The sequence below is a fragment of the Triturus cristatus genome, chromosome 6 (assembly GCF_964204655.1).
Source record: "Triturus cristatus chromosome 6, aTriCri1.1, whole genome shotgun sequence".
Lineage (NCBI taxonomy): Eukaryota > Metazoa > Chordata > Amphibia > Caudata > Salamandridae > Triturus > Triturus cristatus.
The window spans coordinates 1862231236-1862247014 of NC_140589.1; the positions used below are offsets into that span (position 1 = coordinate 1862231236).

The following is a 15779-nucleotide window of genomic DNA, read 5'->3' on the forward strand; positions in this document are numbered from 1 at the left end:
CGATTCTGTAGAGACGGAGATATGGTGTATAAGCGAGAATAAGTTTGTATGTCAGATTCGAGCTCACTTTGTCTCTTTGCATTTTGTTTATTAGCAATTGCTGCATCACGCATTAATTGCCCCCTCAAAGTAGCCTTCGCCGCAGCCCAGAGAGTCCTGCTGGAAGTGACAGACCCCTGATTAGTAGAAAGATAATTTTGAAGGTGAGATTGCAGTTGGGACTTACCAGTAGGAGTCCTGTGGCATTGGATATTCATTCGCCATGGTTTACGTCCAGGCCGAGAAAGACCCAGATCAAGGGAGAGGAGAACCGGAGAGTGATCAGACAAGGCCGCTTCCAGGATGCAGGAGTCTGTAACGAATTGAACTGTGCTATGTGAAATGAGGAAGTAATCAAGACGAGAAAATGTACCATGGGCCGATGAAAAGAAAGTATATTCCTTATCCGTTGGATGGCTGAAACGCCAATGGTCAACCAGTCCAATATCTGATATGATGTCCCCCAACAAGGCTCTGTCTGACGCATTGCCCCTATCTAATGGACCAGTTTTGTCTAGAATGGAATCTTGCGTTACATTCCAGTCTCCGCCAATCAAATATTGCGATGCATTAATTTCAAGCAGCAAACGGGATAATTGAAGAAAGAATGTTTTTTTGGTACCCGTAGGAGCATAAACAGACCCTACACAAATGTGAGACTCTCCAATTTTAAGTTTGGCAAATACATAACGGCCATTTACATCTGACCATGTTTTAGAGACAGTGACCGGGAGGGATTTGCGAAGGAGGATTGCTACTCCACATTTGCGGAGGGGGTCTGTATCTGAGGAATCGTCTTGTTGAACGCTACTATGGATAACCTTGCCCACCCAGTCTCTACAAAGTTTATCTGATTCTAGAGCATCCAAATGGGTCTCTTGAAGCAGGGCCACATCTACATGTTTGGTCTGGAGATAGGAGAGTACTTTCTTCCGCTTTATGTAATGGGTGAGGCCATGTACATTCCAAGTGATCGCATTAAGAGAATGTGCCTGTGCCATAGTAGAATAGAGCAAAAATCAGAAAGAGGAAAATGAAGCACAAAACAACGTGTTGAACCAGACAAAGAAAAAAGGAAAAGAAATGACAAAAGGAAGGGGAAACAGAAAGAAAATAAGTGGAAGCAGTACTTCTAATCTAGATGAAATGCATAAAGAAAACAATAAAAGAGATAAAGACGAAAGGAGATAAAATTTAGAAAATAGTACAGTAGTAAAGAAACTATAGAATATTAAATAGTAGCGAGTAAAGAACAAGAAACCGTAAACTGTTACCCGCGGGTCTGGGCGCACTAGAGCGCCGCCGCGGGAAAAGACCCCACAGAAAGAGAGAAACAGTTAAGAGTGCATTAATAATATAGAAGGGAAACCCAAAAGAGCAATATAAAAGAGAACAGAAGAAGGTAGAGAAAGCCAAATAGAGATTGAGAAGCGACATTACATAAGAGGAGAAATCTTACAATAATTAAATGTGAGGTAGCTAAGTGCATAAGACATATCATACACATATCAAAAAGCCTATACCAATATGCATACGAGCAAATAAAATAATACAACTATAATCAAACAATTAGGCGCCAAGGCACCCGAGTAACTGCAAAACCAGTTAGGAATATGCAATAAAATTGTAACATGGAGAGTAATAAATGCAGGGAGAAAAAAGAATAGCATTATAAGACAGAGAAATAGCAGAAGGCAAAGTGAAAAGGAAAAGAAATAAGATAAGAAGCTAGTGAGAAAGAGGTGAAAAAAGGCAATCAAATATTATAAGAACAGCAAAATATGTCAAAAATATAATAATGAATTAACAATAGAAACAAGACTCGCAAGGACCAGGAGTCTACCATTAACTGCCAATAGGTCAGGAAGTAACTATTTCCACAGGAGGAAGTATTATTCAGTCCGCATCTGAAGGGGTTTTAAGAGGAGAGCGGGACTTGTCTCTTTGTAAGTCTTGTGGGAATGTGGCTGCCGAAACCGATTGTATTGCAGACTTCCTATCTTCTTGTGAGCGATGAAGTCGTTCGAGGTCCCTGCCCCGAGGTCTAGGGCTACTGGGAGGGCGCCTGTTACGTTCTGACATTGAAGTAGAAGATTTAGGGAGAGATTGGGACGGGATTGGCTGTGAGGATGCAGTGAGAACCTCCATATCTTGAGGTTGAAGGCAGTCCAAAAATTGCTGAAGATGTTCTGGATCAAAAAAGTCCTTAGAGACTCCATCTTTGGTAACACGAAAACGTGCAGGTTCAAATAGACCATATTTGATATCTAACTGACGTAATTGAGGTCGCATGGAGAGAAAGGCCTTCCGCCGCTCATTGGTTTCCTTGGAGAAATCGGCTGCCATATGAATGCGATGGCCTTCAAAAGAGAAGGAACCTTGAAGTCGAGCAGCAGATAGTAGTTGTCTAGTTTGGTCATGTCGGAGAAAACAAGCAATGATCGGCCGTGGGCGCGCGGCAGGATCACCACGTGGAGGACCAATTCTATGAGCCCGCTGTATCTCCAGAGGTGGGGTAAAAGAAATACCAGTCATCTGAGGAAGTATACGACACAGAAATGCACTGGAACTCTGCCCTTCAATACGCTCTGGAAAACCAAAGAAACGAACATTATCCCTCCTGCTTCTGTCCTCCAAATCAATAAGTTTGCTACGGAAGAATAGGAGGTCTCGGTCTTTGTTGGGAAGGGAGTCCAAGCGGTTCTCCACCGTCTGAACTCTGGAGTCAAGAGATTCAATCTTCGCATGAAAGCTGGTGAATTCTGCTTTAATTGATTTAGTCTCCTCAGCTAATGATGTAATTGTGAGGTTCATGTCATCTAATCGATGGCTAACCTCAGATATTTCGTGTGCAATACGTTGCAGAGTTGCCGCCGATGTCTGCCCCCCATTAGAGGGCGAAGCCGAGGGTAAAGCGGGAGGAGAGGAGGCAGTACCTTTCGTTGGCATGTTAATGGTCTGCTTAAGAGCTTCTGCAAAAAGAAGTGGCTTAGAAGACTTATTTCCTTGCCTAGGGGCAGGCATTTGAGGAGAATATTTGACAGAAACTTTGAAAATGCGTGAAGGCGTCTTGCTGGTAGACAATTCTTGTATATAAACACAAAAATACAACAATTCCAGACACTAAAATGTAAAAGTACATCACATGAAGGGGAAATCCCTGCTTAGTTATCCCCAAAACCACAAGCAAAGGGTTAAAGCATTGATGAAGATAGTGTAACTGTCGCCATGCTCAAAGGCGCATAAATAGAACTGTGCACTTATGACATTAATAACCACAGTTGTATTTGCAGAATGAACAGGGAAATCATGAGCCATATCAAAGCAAAGAGTACACAACCTGACTGAAAAGATTGACTAAAGCACTATAATGACATTGAATTAAAACATGCTATTATATGCGTCACCCAAGTTGCGTTAAAAGAGTCATTTCCAGGCAGCACCAGTCGAAGGGTGAGAAACTACAACTATCACAAAGGTGAGGCCACTCATAAAAGGGTGAAAAAATTAAATTTGAAAGATCAGTTTTGAGTGACAATCGCGACTTGTTCTTGCAGGAAAATCGTTGACTTTGCAGAGGGTGTGGCGCAAAATGACTGGCTGAGGTGAATGACAAAAAGCGCCACAATAAGATTATAAAAGGAGTTAATTCTACCAGTAGCAGACCAGCAGCACAACAAGAACCATGGCTCCTGTGAGGTAATATTGCTGAGGAAAATAAAGCAGACAAAATTGAAGGAGGCGCGGCTACATGAGGAGGCAGGTATTCAGCAGTAATAGCAAGGGCGGGACTTCATGAGGAAGGCGCTTGACAGCAGCAGCGAAGGCGCAGCCTCATGAGGAGGCGGGCGCTCGACATCCACAAGAGCTCGACCTCGTAAGGAAGCGAGTGCTCCTCAACAGCAACAAAGGCGCGGCCTCATGAGGGGGCAGGCGCACTCCATGGGTAGCAGAGGCGCGGCTTCAGGGGGAGGATGAGGCAGTCGAAGGAAGCACGTCAGGCGGGCTGCGTCAGGCAAGCAGCGCCACACAATCTCGTCGAGACGATTAACACCAGGAAGACTGCGCCGTCACATCCCTGGAACACGCTCAAATCGTGCCCCCCACCTTCCGGCAAGCACGGGGCACGTGAAGAGGACTCCAAAGCCGGTAAGGAGTAAAATATTTCCGTTAAGAGCCCATCCTGCGGCGGAGCTCACTCGTCAGGCGGCCATCTTCCTGCGTGGCCAGACCACGCCCCGTTGTGGATTTTCAGGAGTTAGGTGTCCTTGGACCGGGCAGAGTTCACTCTAGGTCTGCCACTGTCTCCGCACTCAGGTGAATGGCTGAACAACCCAAACATTCACACAGGCAGATACCAAAGCTCTTGCCCAGAGTTTATGGTTAGGAGTGAGACCACACCATGTGCTCACTATCATTCTTTTCAACCAAACCGCATGTTCCAATTTCATCAACTGCTGACCTCACAAACCAACAAGAACTTTTGAGAGTGATGGATCTTGTTGCTCTGCCTTGTATAGTCACTCTAAAGATGATGAACAGGCTCTCATACATCAGCATGAGACTGCCTGTTTGCAAGAGGGTTATACTACTGCTCCTCTGGACTACCCTAAAACTATGTACAAACCTGGCTCAGTGACACAAACTTTGATACCTCCAAATCCCTACTTTTTTTTTTAACAACAGGTTTTATTGAATTTTCAGCGTACCAGATGGGCAGAGCCCAATAAGAAAGGAAGTGCATAAAATAACTCCCCCCCCCCCAATAGTCTGCAGAACATCAGACCGGGAAAAACATGTAACTCCCCACCCCCCTAATGCGCACCGTACACACTTAGGAAACATTGCATGTAGAAGCCAAGGAAATTCCCAGCCACATCTCATTGACTTCAATAGACTAGACAGGTAAAATATTCACCACTAATTGTTCAATGGGATAACGAGCGGCGGACTGCGACATTGGAGGCAGATCTATACCTCTGTACCCAGCTCACCAAGACCAAATCTTCCCATGCTTCTGAGGACACCCCCTCTCCTGAAATACCACAATCTCCGCAGAAATGCACCTATCCAGTGCCTTTTTCCAGTTAGTGACGCTGGGTGGGGACGCGTCCTACCAATGCTGCGCTATGTCACGCATAGATAAGGTGAGGCCCAAAAATAAGATGTGTCTCTTGTACTGGTTCACCCCAATGTCCTTCGTGCTATGTAAGAGCGCCAGTCTGGGGTCAAATGGGATATCCCACGCCAGGACACAACCTAGGCAAGACAACACGCCGGACCAGAATTGCTGCAGCGCCCCACAGCCCCACACCGTATGTATAAAGGACCCTTCATCTGCACTGCAGCAGAGACGGACTGGATTGCCCCCATTCTTCAAAGCCGATGACTGTGGAGGTATTTGAATTGGATTAGTTTATATCTGGTAGATACGGCAGCATACCGAGGGCTAGCCAACGCCTCGGCCCAATCGTCATCTGTGAGTGCCGGCAGAGCAGCAGCCCACGCCTCCCGGGTTTTGTGGATAGTGGTCTTGGAATGCGTATTGAGCGTCTGGTAAATTTGCCGGATTGTGTGAGCCCCAAGATCCCCCATCTTTAGCGGCCCTCCAGCGGGTGGAACTCCAATAAAGACTCCAGCTGCCGAGTCAGGGTGGTCAAGGCATGACGAAGTTGCAGATAGCGATGGAAGTGCGATTTGTGACGGTCGAAATCAGACTGCAACCTTTGAAAGGATTTAAGAGTGGTCCCCTGCATAATGTCCCCAAGCGTAGATATGCCAATAAGGTCCCACCTGCGGAATCGCGTAAGTGCCAAAACCAGCCGTAAATGAGTACCCTGCCAGAGGGGAGTGATGCCCGTCAGCTTACCCCACCAGCCCGTGGACCGAACCACCCACCTCCATGTCTGGATGACTATCTGGCAAGCCAGAGGAAGAGCATCCAGGGAAGAGCTGCTATATAAGAAATGGAGCAAAGGAGTACCTGCCATGGCAATCCATTCCATGGCGTAGGCCGGGTCCGTCTGGTATCTGTACCACCATTCGTTAATCACCAGGAGGTGCGAGGCAGAGTAGTATGCGTGAACATCTGCAGCCGCGATACCCCAGCAATACGTGCACTGTGTACACGTTGAGAGCACCACACAAACTGCACCCCCCTGCCAAAGGAATCTATTCAAAAGTGTGTGAATTGGGTAAACCACGGCAGGGGGATAGGGTATGGATAATTCTGGTGCCTATAGAGTAAGCCCGGTAGGGACACCATTTTAAAAATTGCAGATCTGCCGTACAATGATAGGGGTAGTTGGGACCAAATCGTCTTTCATCACAAACGGCCGGGAGTAGTGGAGCAATGTTGTGCATCCAGGCAATGGTGGGACACTGCGAGATATAGACCCCCAGGTACTTAAAGCCCGTTTCTGCGATAGTCAACTCCGAAGCCCAGGCTTGGCTCCTCTGTTCGCCGTGAATAGGAAACAGCGTAGATTTTGACGGATTGGCGAGGAGACCGGAGGTCTCCCCAAAGTTACGGAGAGCTTGGAGGACACAGGGCCCCGAAGACCACGGGTCTGACATGAAGAACAGGGCATCATCTGCTCCAAATCCCTACTTTTACCGAATGCCAAGTCACTTGGATTCACCCTGGACACCTACCTCACCCTCAAGAAACACATTCCCAAAATTACAAAAAATGCCTGGTACCTGCTCTCGTCAGACAAAATGTCAAGCCATTTCTTCCAGAAAGCGACTTCAAAATTGTTACCTTAGCCTTTGTACTCTTGCATATGGACGGTCCTATTGCCCTACAATATATCCTCCCAGACTCCACACTGGCACCCCTTTAGGGCATCTGACACACTGCAGCCCTTACCATCCAGTGCCTGAGTAAATATTATTGAATCACCCCTTATCTCGCAGACAAGCTGACCATCTCTGGGGGTTCTTTGCACTCCGACACCTGACTTAGACTGACTCAGCCGGCATGAGACTGCAGATGAAGAAGTCTAAAAAAGAAAAAAAAAGACAGCATGCATTTTTCATCTATGCACCCAGGATCTGGTCAAATATCCCCATGTTTATCTGCGCCCACGTCCTAAAATTTAGGAAACATTTGAAGACTTACCTCTTAAAATAACACTACAAAACAATCCATTAACCATCCACAGTCCAGCTTCCCCACCTTTTACCTATTGATTTTATGCTTGTGCTTGACCATTTACTGCCTTTTGGCTAGGCTTATGCTGTAGAAATCACATTTACAGGCATACATGTGTTCTTGTGTAATGCACTTATACGGTCCCAGGTTCTCTATCCTCCCCACCTATGAAGTGCTGATGTACACAATGAACAAGAATAGAGATGTGTTTTAGTTTGTGTCCGTCATTGACGAAAGCTTATATTCTTAAGCAGAAATCTGTTCAGTTCAATGCACAGTCGTGGTAGTGGCAACAAAGCTTTCTTCTCATTGTAACTTTACTTTTAGAGACATGTAACCCTGTAAGGTCCAAGGCTTCAAGCAATGTTAGTCCTGTCTTAATAAGATGTTGAGCTTGGATCCCCATGACATCTAACGTTTCTGTCTAGGACTGAAGCATCACTGCATTTATTGAATTGTGGTTGTTTGCAGTCTCAGGAGATCAATTAGAGGAAAGCAATATCTTCATGGCTAAGGACCCCAGCACTCCTTCCATACGTAAGTCATCTAAAATGGAACACTCTAAAGAGAAATCCTCCAAAAGACACACAAGAAACATGCTAAATGGGTCTTCCTACCCCTGCTCAGATTCCAGGGACAGGTATGAAAATCTGCTGCCTGATTACCAAACTCCAGTCTTAATGTGGTCTTCTGAGCTGGTAGTGGCTATGGAGAAACTGTAATGTCTACCAATCAGTAGCAGGTTGAGACCTTCACTCAGGCAATGTTCAAGGTCTATAATATCACAAAGGGGAGACAAGAGATGCCTGCCTTTACTAACTCAAACAAACACAACAATTGGCGTGATACCCTCAGAGAAATTATGTTTGCTTAAGCACCAAATCTGCAGGTTACTACCAGAGACCCAATGAGTTCTCTGTGTGCTGCTAGTTGTTTGTTTCCTAAATTCAAGGCAATCTAGGAATCGGCAGAGGATGGCGCACTCACGTAATGTGACATGCTTCATCATTTGCCACCTCATCCCACCCTGGTAAGATGTTACTACCAGGGCAGACTCGACCTCAGAATGGAGCTTTCCTGAGGGAGATCTTAGATATTTCTTCTCTCAGGACAATGATTTAGGTCCAGTTTATGACTTTTAAAAACCATGGGACAATCCACTAAAGTATCCTTTAGTTTGGTGGTATCCCTGGTTGATTAAAAGATTACCAAGGGGTAAATACAGGAGGCATGCTTAGGTCTAATGACCTGTATGCATCATTGTACAAACAATTATGCCAACATGTTTTGCCCGTATATGTCAGGGCCGTGTCTATGCCCCCTACACTGCAATTAGTAAGTGCTGGGAGCTTAGCTATAAACAGGACCTACCTCTCAACTGCTATCATAATTAGTGATAACCTATGAGGTAAATAGAAAAAGCAGAAAACATTGTGGTTCATGAAATAGGTGAACAAGCAGTTACAGCTGGTTTAACTTAACACAATATTCGACCAGAGAGATGAGATGGTTGCTTTTACCAAGTCATTTAAAATCTGTAGCACTGTATGACACAAATTAATTAGCGACAGACGAGTGATTACGATGTGTAGACTAACTCAAGCCTTTGGTGACATATATAAGGTTAGTCTTGTGCATATGATATAACAATGCAGTGATCAAAATGAAGAAGCAGGCCAAATGAAATACCTAGAACTATTTAGGTGCTTCATTGTCTGTTCGGGGTGGGTCTCTCCTGCAATCACACTCTTGAGTCACAAACAGATATATAAGATAAAGTTCAGATATCATCGCTATGGAAAACACCGGGGAATGTTTAAATAAAAAATATATATATCACTACTGTGGTTAGAACAGGAAATGTAGGCAATATATTCATGCCCCACATGTAGTATAAGTTATATATGGAAGCACAACAATACTTCAGATACACCTAAAACATAAAACCACGCCCCTGTCCTCCTTTGTAATAGGAGCGAATCATAAGGATACCAAGATATCCTATTTCACTGCCTCTTGAAGGGCCTGCATTATAACTTACTTCATCAAGGTCGAGAACCCACTTGTCACCTAACTTGCCCCATCGAACAGCCGTCTGGTGCAGTGGTTTCTTACCTGGAAAATACTGCTTTTAAGCTTCCAGATCACAGTTAAATTAGATTATCATTAGCATCTGTGTCTGCAGGCAGTAGCTGAGGAGCATCTGAGAAAATCTGGACCGGATGGAATCCTCACCCAGCATGCGTCAGGATCCAAGGGTCCCGCCCCGCATGCCGACACGCCTGCACGTTGCGCCTCGATCGTACGTCAATTTAGGGGCATTTCACCAAGGCTGATGGCACGTAAGTCTGTGTGTGGAAGGAGGCGATGTTACCGACAATCTGGTTTGTTTAACAAGGGATTGCCTTTTAGCCTCATGTGATGATCTATTTTGTGCTGCATTATTGGACATGAAGTCCCTCATCGTACTGATAGCTGAACAACCTGTAGTTTTCTTAACAAAACATATATTTATAATGAGCCAAATAGACTATTAACCCCTTCGCTGCCAGGCCTTTTCCCCCTCCTGTGCCACGCCCTTTTTTGGCTATTTGGGGTAGTGCGCGCTGAGGCCCCTGTAACCTTTTGACCACATAAGGTATCCATGCCAAATTTGCGTCCTTTTCTTCCAACATCATGGGGATTCTGAAGAAACTCAGGGTTTGTGGATTCCCCTGGAGGGGTCACAGAAATGAGCCAAAATACAGCAAAATTTAGATTTTTTGGGGGAAAATGGGAAAAACAGGCTGCAAATGAAAGCATCTGGGTTTTTCCCTGCAAATGTTATCACAAAAGGGTTTGTGGGGTTGAAATCACCATTTTCCCAGCTTTTAGGGGATACCAGACTTTTGTCAGAAACCCAACATTTTTTACACAGTTTTGGCATTTTCTGGGACATAGCCTATTTTTGCTATTTTTTGTGCTTTCGACCTCCTTCCAGTTAATGGTAGAAATGGGTACAAAAGCAATAATGGACCCTGGAAAGCTATACATTTTAGAGAAGTAGACAACATTCTGAATTCAGCAAGGGGTCATTTGTGTAGATCCATCAAGGTTTCTTTATAGAAACTAACAGTTAAATATAGGATAAATTGAAAATTTGTTGAAAAAAAAGCCTTTTGTGAAAACGTTTTCACCTGTAACTTCTTCTAATTATGACAGCTCTTTGAAAGCAATATACCGTTACATCCGCTGCACATTACTGGTTGTGGGGATATATAGGAATTGTAGGTTCACCAAGAACCCGACGAACCCAGAGCCAAAAACTGAGCAGCAACTTGCAATGGTTTTTTTATTATGTACCGGGTATATAGTAATTATTCTGTAAAAATGTGTAGATGGAAAAATCGGTATGAAAGACACCTATGTATTTCTGAAATGGGAACAAAATATAGAGTTTAGAAACAGTAGATATTTGCACATTTCCGAAATTGGGAATATTCATACTAGCATGAGAATTATTAGTCATTTTTTAGAATGACTTCTTTTTTACACAATGTCTTTCATTAGGAAGGCAGAAATGCATCGAAAGTCAATAGGTAATAACAGTTCCTTTACAAATCTGAATTACCCTAAGTCTCCCGATAAAAATGGTACCTCACTTGTAGGGGTAGGCATAGTGCCCACAACAGGAAATGGCTCAAAACCCAACGTGAACACACCACATTTTCACAATGCAAAATAAACCCTTTTTTGGCAAAGTGCCTAGCTGTAGTTTTATAACCCTAGCTCTGCCGGCACCTAGGGAAACCTAGCAAACCTATACATTTTTGAAAACTAGACACCCAGGGGAATCCAGGATGGGGTGACTTGACTGCCTCCCACCAGGTTCTGTTACCCAGAATCCCTTGCAAACCTAAAAAATTGCCCAAAAAACACTTTTGCCCCACATTTCTCTGGTGGAAAGTTCTGGAATCTGCGTGGATCCACAAATTTCCAACCACCTCGTGTTCCCCAAAGTCTTCCGAGAAAAATGGTACCTCACTTGTGTGGGTCAGCCTAGTGCCCGCGACAGGAAACGGCGCAAAATGTAACGTGGACACACCTCAATTTCGTAGCGAAAAATAAACCCTTTTTTGGCAAAGTGCCTAGCTGTAGTTTTTGAACCATAGCTCTGCCGGCACCTAGGGAAACCTAGCAAACCTATACATTTTTTAAAACTAGACACCCAGGGGAATCCAGGATGGGGGGACTTGACTGCCTCCCACCAGGTTCTGTTACCCAGAATCCCTTGCAAACCTAAAAAATTGCCAAAACAAAAACATTTTCCCCATATTTCTGTGGTGGAAAGTTCTGGAATCTGCGTGGATCCTCAAATTTCCACCCACCCCGCGTTCCCCAAAGTCTTCCGAGAAAAATGGTACCTCACTTGTGAGGGTCGGCCTAGTGCCCGCGACAGGAAATGGCACAAAACGCAACGTGGACACACCTCAATTTCTCTGTGAAAAATGACCCTTTTTTGTCAAAGTGCCTAGCTGTAGTTTTTTAACCATAGCTCTGCCGTAACCAAGGGAAACCTAGCAAACCTATACATTTTTGAAAACTAGACACTCAGGGAAATCCAGGATGGGGTGACTTGACTGCCTACCACCAGGTTCTGCTACCCAGAATCCCTTGCAAACCTAAAAAATTGCCAAAAAAAACAAATTTTCCCCACATTTCTGTGGTGGAAAGTTCTGGAATGTGAGTGGATCCACAAATTTCTACCCACCCCGTGTTCCCCAAAGTCTTCCGAAAAAAATGGTACCTCACTTGTGTGGGTCGGCCTAGTGCCCGCGACAGGAAATGGTGCAAAACGCATCATGGACACACCTCAATTTCGCAGTGAAAAATTAACCTTTTTTGGCAAAGTGCTAAGCTGTAGTTTTTTAACCCTAGCTCTGCCGGCACCTAGGGAAACCTACCAAATCCACACATTTCTGAAAACTAGACACCCGGGGGATTCCAGGGAGGTATGGCTTGGATCCCCCAACGTTTCCTTAATCAGAATGCCCTGCAAACCTCAAATTTAGCTGAAAAAATCACATTTTTCACACATTTTTGTGTGGGAAAGTTGTGGCATCACCGGGCTGACACAAATTTCCTACCACCCAGTGTTCCCCGGGTCTCCCGATAAAAACGGTGCCTCACTCGTGTGGGAGGCCCAAGTACCCACGACAGGCAAGGGCCCACAACGTAGTGAGGCGACATGAAAATTGCCTACCTCAAAATACCTGGTTTTGCAAGGGGAGTCACCTGGGTTTTTGGCCCGGTGCTCGGCGACCACCTAGGGGACCCACACATTTCTAAAAACTAGACACTCGGGGGATTCCAGGGAGGTATGGCTTGCGTGGATCCCCCAACGTTTCCTTACCCAGAATGCCCTGCAAACCTCAAATTTAGCTGAAAAAAATCACATTTTTCACACATTGGTTATGAATAGTCAACCAGAAGAAGGACCCGTAATATCCATATTGCGTGCAGTATGGGAGTGAATGAATTTCCTGAGTTCTGCCGGATCTTCAAATGTTGAAGTGTTGTTCTGAAAAGTCACCTTGAACGTACAAGGATGAAAAAGACCATAACGAGCTCCAAGGGTGTGAAGAGGAGCAGGAAGATTGAGAAACTCCTTCCGTCTGGCTGCAGTAGCGTTAGAAACATCTTGGGAGAGAAAGACCCTTTGGCCAAGCCAAGAAAGTTGACGTTTAGACCTGGCAGCGGAAAGGACTGATAGCAAATCAGTAAATTTCAAAAAAAGAATAATAACACCCCTGGGTCTGACTGATGAAGCAGAGAGGGATGGACGAGGACCGAGTCTGTGAGCTCTCTGAATGCTGAGGGATGTTGAAGATGGCATTTCCAACAGCTTCGGTAAAAAGGAAGAAAAAAAAAGGGACCGGGTCGTCTCCCTCTAGAGACTCAGGTAATCCATAAATGCGCAGGTTGTTTCTTCTGTTCCGGTTTTCCAAGTCCTCAGTATGTTGCTGGAGCCTGTGTACCTCTTTTTCCAAAGAAGTAATTCTTTGAGAGACACCTTGAACAACTGAAATTTGCTGTTCGACTGTAGACATTCTATTCTCCATGGAGAGCCATTTTTCCTCTAGAGATTGCATTCTGTTGTTGGTTTCCTCAACAACCGGACGTATAGCTCGAATCTCCTCTAATAACAGTTCCATAGATATAGTAGGAGATGACCTATCTGGAGAAGGAGGGTCATTCTTCAGGCGTTTAGTGGCTGAAGATGCAGGAGAAGGTTTGTTGGCCACAGGTTGTGCTGAAGAAGTGCGGGGAGATGGAACTCCAGCCATCTCTACAGTATTAAGAGACGGATGTACTGCTTGTAATTGTGCAGGAGACGAGTTTGAGGCACTTAGCTTAGGAGTAAAAACAAGTTGAGGTTTGCGCAGTTTACCCATAGGAGGCACGTCTCACTTAAAAACAATGATTGTAGTAAATTCTCTGAGAAGAAGAGACCAGTGGTCGTAAGGGTAAAACAGAGGAAAAATGATAAAATGTAGCAGGAATCATTCAAGAAAAAGAAATTATGCTGTAATATTCAGAGGATGCAACAGCTGAAGAGACAGCAAAGATAACCCAAGCAAAATTATGAGGAGCAGTTCTAGTGACACGATAATGGCGGCAAAATGAAGAGCATCCTGAGGCATGTTTAAACAGCAGAGGAAAAGTCACAGGCAATTTTGTTGCTGAGGTTATGGAATTGTCCACTAGTAAAAAGTAGCAGCAGGCATTAAGCAAGCCGCGTCACGAGCACTAAGAGCATCTAGATACTAGTGAATTATGAGCACTGCAACAGGAGAGCTGGGCGTCAGACAAAATGGCGGTTAATTTTGAAGGGAGAGCGTCCTGAGGCATGTATAAACAGCAGAGGAAAAGTCACAGGCAATTTTATTGCTGAGGTTCTGGAATTGTCCACTAGTAGAAAGTGGCAGCAGGCATCAGGCAAGCTGCGTCACGGGTGCCAAGAGTATCTAGAAACTAGTGAATTATGCGCAATGGAGAGCCGGGCGTCAGACAAAATGGCAGCCAAACTTGAAGGGAGAGCATCGGAAGGAAAATGCGGGAAAAACGCGACGCGATGCAAGGCCAAAAGCATCTCACCAAAGTCACTTCATGTTCCGGTGTCCGATGCGGGGCAGCTTGATGAAGGAAAGCGCGGAAAAAGTATTGTTTACATTGTCGAAGCGTCCCGATGAAGCGGAGCGACTCCGCTAGGCGGCCATCTTGCCAAGCGCCGAAACCGGAAGCCCTGCGTACGATTTTTAAGGAGGGACTTCAGCCAGGTGAGTGTCACCCCTCCAATTCCTATTGATTTGAGTCTCTGTACCAGGATTTGGTGGTCCACAGTATCGAATGCTGCAGCTACGTCCAGGAGCACAAGCATAGCTGATTATCCAGCGTCCACAGTCATTCTAACTGACTCTGCCACCTTCAACAGTGCAGTTTCGGTACTGAAGCCTGACTGCAAACTGGACTGTGTATAATACAAAATGTCCTGGCTCTCAATAAAGTTAGCCAATTGTCGCTGAACCATTTTCGCTGGTGCTGGTAGTAATGAGAATGGGTGATAGTTGCTTAGCTCCCCTGGATCCACATTGGTTTTTTTCCTGAGGGGGAGTAACACGGCATATTTCCATGTATCAGGGAAGATACCTGAAGCAAGTGATGTGTTCCATATATGATTCAGAACATGAACTACTGAGTGGGCCAGCTCTTTCCACAGCTTGGGGGGGCATGGGTCCTCTGGGGATCCTGACCTACACAACCATTGATATTTTTGAGATCTGCCAATGGCTCCCACCTTTTGTTTGCTGCATGCTTCTGTTCTTAGTGACGAGGAAGCATAAGACACACAATTGAAGGACGGAATGCAGAACAAATCAAAACGTTCTCCCCCAGTCAAGAGATCTGGGTTAAATCCATCATTCTTTTGCTCACCATGCCACCCCAGTTTAGACCTGGCCATATGCAAATCAGTCTTGACCCTGTGCCTCATAGGAACAGTCCAGCCCGAACTGCCAAGCCAGGTCCTCCCTGGACCGGAAACAAGCATCCTAGGACCGGTTTTGGGGTTTCACCCCGCTTCAACCAGGATAGCTTGAATCCAGTGGCACAGTGTGCCCGGGAACTACGCTTAGGCATACCCGGCGCACTTAGGGCGACAAAGCAAAAGACACACAATTGATGGATGGAATGCAGAACAAATCAAAACATTCTCCCCCAGTCAAGAGATCTGGGTTAAATCCATCATTCTTTTGCTCACCATGCCACCTCAGTTTAGACTTGGCCATATGCAAATCAGTCTTGACCCTGTGCCTCATGGGAACACTCCAGCCCGAACTGCCAAGCCAGGTGCTCCCTGGACCGGAAACAAGCATCCTAAGACCGGTTTCGGGGTTTCACCCCTCTTCAGCCAGGATAGCTTGAATTCAGTGGCACAGTGAGACCGGGACCTAGTCTAGGCATACCCGGCGCACCTAGGGCGAGAAAGCAAAAGACACACAATTGATGGACGGAATGCAGAACAAATCAAAACATTCTCCCCCAG

At 45.3% G+C, this 15779-nt stretch overlaps 1 protein-coding gene across 1 annotated transcript in view; it reads right to left on the reverse strand.

Annotated features, from left to right (window-relative positions):
* LOC146822222 (uncharacterized) overlaps positions 1-15779 on the reverse strand; it is a 563188-nt gene that overhangs the window by 223102 nt on the left and 324307 nt on the right. The window contains exons 14-15 of the mRNA XM_085609987.1: positions 13213-13587; positions 6911-7043 (exon numbers count right to left, since the gene is read on the reverse strand). Coding sequence (XP_085466113.1) covers positions 6911-7043; positions 13213-13587 — 508 coding nt within the window. The remainder of the gene's footprint in view (positions 1-6910; positions 7044-13212; positions 13588-15779) is intronic.